Below are 5,368 nucleotides of genomic sequence, written 5' to 3' on the forward strand. Positions count from 1 at the left end.
GCAAGGCACTTAACTCTAATTGCTCCTGTAAATCTCTCTGGATAAGAGCGTCTGCTAAATCAAATGTTTCGTGTTTCCCAATATGTAATTCTCTGTTTTCATCTGTAGCGTGTAGTAAAAACCCCATCCACATGGGGGCACTGCTGTGTGTTTATGGGCTTGTCACCCGCTTCTACAAAAAAAAAAAAAAAAAAAAAAAAGACAATATGGAAGGAAAACTTGGAGCTTGTTTGTGACCACCATTCTTAGCTGACCAACTGAAGGGGAAGATTCCCGGTGTTTGGTGCGACGCAGACAGGGTGGCATGAGTGGAGAAACAGAAGAATCATTGTCTGTTATTTTGAGTATTGATGTTGAGTCTTTGCCCGACAAAGTGATGTTAGGATATATAAGTTATCCTGTACGAACTTTTGTGCCGAATCGTTGTTACACGTCAAGCTTATGGGCTTGTGTCAGCAGTGTGTAGGAGGGAGGTTCCTGGGTGTGAGAAGTGTGCAGAAGGGCATGAGACAAAGGAATGTGTCGCATTGGGGAAAGTAGTGGTATGTGTTAATTGTAGGGGTGCCCATGGGGCTGGGGATCAGAAAGGTCCCGGGCAAGAGAGGCAGGTTGAGGTTTCCAGGGTTAGAGTAGTGCAAAAGTTGTCATATGCTGAGGCAGTGAAGAAAGTAGAGGAAGATGGGTCAAGGGGGAGGGATCCTGAGAGGAGTGGTGTGGGTAGTAGATCTGTACTAGTACAGAGGGATAAACCAACAAGTGATATGTTTCAGTAAGATTGGATTTTTGGCATTTATAGCAATGGTTATCAACTGTACGGCAGGGATGGAACGTAAGTCGCAGAAAATAGAGGTTGTGGTGGCAGCTGCAGAGAGGAGAGTTACAGGGTGTGTTAAGTGGTGGTGTCCCATCCTTTCAGGCTGTTGGCCTGAAGTAGGACTAAATTGATTTAAATAGTGGAGTATGGTATTTATTATTGTTTTTGTGAGTGTAGTGTTAGATGGTAGGGTATTTGTTGTATTATTATTATATATATATATATATATTTTTTAAAGCAAAGTATAAGGGAGATATACTCCAGTCTAGTAGGTGGCGGTAATGCAACATTTATTGGATGCCAACCGCCGTTAAACCTCATCAAAGAAGAAGAGGACCACCACCATTCTTTCCTCGTGGACTGAAGCCATACTAGCTGAATACCCAACTCTCAGTACACTGAAACATGTCTAAACTACAGTCGTTTCGTGTGTTTTTAAATGAGCGTTTAACGGCAGCTGCTCTGGAGGTTTTTGGGGCAGTTGAGCAAACGGTAGTGGAGTACCAGGAGGAGAATGATCGGCTTCGGAGGTTGCTGAGGATCACACCGGAGATACAACTATGTAGAATAGGTTTGTATGTAGATGTACTGCTAGTTAGATAGCTACAATTCAACACCATAAATAAACTGTTTAGGCTTTCAGTGTTCACCATTTCAAGATGTTTTATTAACTATACCGTACATGAATGAAAACATTGTCACGAAAACAAGGTGATTTGAATATAGAATTAAAAATGGAAAAACGTATTATCTTAAGTTTATTGGGATTGAAAAAATCTTCTATTTAAATAATTGAATTAGAATTCTCGTTCACTTCATGAATTGACTTACTTAAATTCTAATTGACCCCAACCTTGCCTTATACATCCGACTTTGTTACCTCGCTGATGACAGTCTGAGACTATCCTATAGTTACGAGCTCTACAAGCCAGAATGTTGAATAAAATGTACTGTTAATTTGAACTCTACCGGTTGTCTGCGGTTGGTCCTTATGACTCGTTTTGAAATTTTACACAAAATATCCACAAGAAAATATTATTAAACCGACTTTTCAAAACGCTGGGGTGTTCAGTTCGATGTAATGTTTGATGCGTTTGAACAGTTTGTACTGAATGACACGTTTCCCCAAAACCTTCAATGTTCTTGAACAGACTGAGGTTTGTTTGGTGGGTGTAGCTTTAAGCAATGAAGGGATTCGATTATCTGTCCTGGGTTGCTCAGGTGGGAGGAGTGAACTGCGTGAAAAAGCGGTGAGGGAGGAGCGCCCTTCTCAAATCAAACAGTATCTGCGCTGCTCGGTCATGTTGTCAAGGCAGACTGGTGCATTGTTCAGAAACATACATCTCTATTTCATAAAATAAATGTTTGCATTTTCAAACTAGTTTTCATTGGGAATGCAGCGTTTTTATCCAAAGCAGTTTTTTTTGTTGCATGTGAAAACACCGAATCCTACTTCACTTTTGTTTTGAGCCGACTTCGCCTTTGTCCAGAAATGTAAACCCGGTGCAAACTACGCTACTTGGGAGCACGGGCCAGCTTAATAGAATCCCCTCGTTTGTCTGGCCCAGGTTGCCCCGATGGTAGGGGTTTGCGCTTGGTGAAAAATGAGGGAGTTCTAATAACCTGAGCCGTGGGGCACCGTGCTATGGCCTATGATATGAACGGGCAAAAACGGTGAGGGAGGAGCGCCCTTGTCAAATCGAACAGAAATCTGCGCCACTTGGTCATGATGTCAACAAGGTAGAATGTTGCATCCTAAAGAAACAACATCTCTTTTCCATGAAATATATGTTCAGACTAGTTTTCATTGGGAAGCCCGACGGTCATTGGGAAGTCCAACAGTGTTTAAATCCAAAGCAATCACGTTTGCATGTGATAACATGGGTTCCTACTCATTACTCCACCTGCTTAACCTACATAACCATTTAGTTTTGAGTCGACTTCGCCATCCGTGAGAGCAGGTCACCTGGCTCCCACCCTGGAGGCAGCCGGTTCCAAAACAGATGCAATGGGTAACTTTACCAAACAGTTAAGTGATTATCAATTAAGAGCAGGCGATTTAAGTATGCCTAATAGTAAAATGTGTTTTGATGAATGAGATGACAATCATATCAAAAGTAATGTGAGCATTGCATTGTGAAAACGGTCCTGTGTGGCTCAGTTGGTAAAGTTCTAGATTAAACGCTAAATTTGTTGAAAAAGTGATTGTATAATTTTGTGTTGTACTTAGTCAATTGAAAATGTGCTTAGAGTTTTGAAACAACTGCCTTTTTGATTATCTGTTTTGTACTCAGAGTTGTGAACATTCAACACATACTGTACTTGTGACTATTGCACTAAAGTCAAAAAACTAAAATACAGTAATACTTTCCTGTGGATATTTTGTCTCAAATTTCCAATGGCATTCAGACTAAATCAGCGGACAACAGGTAGAGTAAGGTCAAATTAAGTTTATTGAACATTCTGATTTAAGTCTACACTCGGAATCAGGAGAGGCTAACCCCAACCCTGATGTCTTAAAGCTGTATAGATAACCTCTGCTCCTCTCTCCTTTCCTCCAGACTCCCTGCAGCTCTCTCTCGCTGTCTCTGAAGAGGAGGTTCTCCCTGATCAGCAGCACTGTGAGCAGGAGTGGAGCCCCAGTCTGGGGCAGGAGAACCCAGAGCTTCCACAGATTAAAGAGGAACAGGAGGAACTCAGGACCACTCAGGAAGAAGAGCAGCTTCAAGGGCTGGAGGCTGATATCAAATTCACTCCTTCCTGTATGAAAAGTGAATGTGATCAGGAGGACCCACTTCAGCCCTTGACTCTTCCCCAAACCCAGACTGTGGAGAACAGAGAGAGGGACCCTAAACAAGTGGATCTCACACCTTTTGTTACTGTGACCCACCTTAAGGGTCTCTACATTCCCTGTCACCCTCCAGATAATCAAAACAATGCCTCCAGCCACAGCTCAGCTGTAAGCAGTGACCCAGTAGGACTTGACAGCAGCCCACCATTGGATCCCAGCCCATCATTGAATCCAAACCCATCAATGGAGGAACACTGTTCCAAACCCAGTACCACGTCTAGAAAACCTCACCGCTGCCGTGACTGTGGCGAAATGTTTACTCTGAAAGCTGACCTGCAGAGGCATGTGACTCTCTACAAGAAGAGACTCTGCGAATGCCGCTTCTGCAGAAAAAGCTGCAACTCCACCTGTAAACTAAAGGCCCATGTCCGCCTCTGTCACAGTGGCAAACCCTGCACCTGCCCTGTTTGTGGCAAGACCTTCAAACTCAAAGGGGATCTGTCCAAGCACATGAGGATTCACACAGGAGTGGGAGAGAAACCATTTAGCTGTGGTGACTGTGGGAAAAGCTTCAATCAGAAGGGGAACCTAAGGAACCATAAACTGACTCACACAGGAGAGAAACCATTTAGCTGTGGAGACTGTGGGAAAAGCTTCAATCAGAAGGGGAACCTAAGGAACCATAAACGGACTCACACAGGAGAGAAACCATTTATCTGTGGTGACTGTGGGAAAAGCTTCAATCAGAAGGGGAACCTAAGGAACCATAAACTGACTCACACAGGAGAGAAACCATTTAGCTGTGGTGACTGTGGGAAAAGCTTCAATCAGAAGGGGAACCTAAGGAACCATAAACGGACTCACACAGGAGAGAAACCATTTATCTGTGGTGACTGTGGGAAAAGCTTCACTCAGAAGGGGAACCTAAGGAACCATAAACGGACTCACACAGGAGAGAAACCATTTATCTGTGGAGACTGTGGGAAAAGCTTCAATCAGAAGGGGTCCCTAAAGAAGCATTCACTTACTCACACAGGAGATAAATCATTTATCTGTGGTGACTGTGGGAAAAGCTTCACTCAAAAGTCTAACTTACTGATCCATGTGAAAAACATCCACAAAGGAGGAAAACAGGATGAAACATGAAAGAAAGAAAATTAGGACAAAGATCTATTTAGTCACAAGATGAGAATAAAAAGGCAGGATGTGGACAATACTCTGAGTACATGCTCATAGATAGCTGGAATAAGTCAATGAGTCATATCAACTGATGACTAAAATAGCAGCGCAGATGGCACTATTTTGTTAAGTGCAGAGATGTATTGTAGGTAATGAATGTGTAGGGGACAACCATGCAGAGGTTGTGAGTTCAAATCCCAGGTGGAGTCATATTGAAATGTCTATACTAAGGGATCATGTCAAATGTAATCATATTGTCACCTGGGATTTGAACTGACAACCTCTGGATTTGGGATATGCTGGTCTTTCTGCTGCACCACTAAATCTGTAGAATTTCAGAAGTCCCTGCACATTCATTACCTATAATACAGTACCAGATACAAGTTTGGACACACCTACTCATTCCACGGTTTTTCTTTCTTTTGACTATACATTGTAGAATAATAGTGAAGACATCAAAACTATGAAATAACACATATGGAATCATGTAGTAACCAAAAAAAGTGTTAAACAAATCAACATTATTTGAGATTTGAGATTCTTCAAATAGCCACCCTTTGCCTTGATGACAGCTTTGCACACTC

The 5,368-nt window shown here is 42.4% G+C and overlaps 1 protein-coding gene across 1 annotated transcript; it reads left to right on the forward strand.

The window, feature by feature from the left end:
* Nucleotides 1-1,219: 1,219 nt before the first annotated feature.
* Nucleotides 1,220-4,944, forward strand: LOC311129191 (uncharacterized protein; the record flags this gene model as incomplete). The annotated part of the gene is made up of 2 exons (XM_084161503.1): nucleotides 1,220-1,385; nucleotides 3,376-4,944. 2 exons carry the CDS (start codon nucleotides 1,220-1,222, stop codon nucleotides 4,749-4,751), a joined length of 1,542 nt encoding a protein of 513 aa, XP_084017629.1. The 3' UTR covers nucleotides 4,752-4,944.
* Nucleotides 4,945-5,368: the final 424 nt, after the last annotated feature.

The sequence above is a fragment of the Coregonus lavaretus genome, assembly GCF_964263955.1.
Source record: "Coregonus lavaretus genome assembly, chromosome: 5".
Classification (NCBI taxonomy): domain Eukaryota; kingdom Metazoa; phylum Chordata; class Actinopteri; order Salmoniformes; family Salmonidae; genus Coregonus; species Coregonus lavaretus.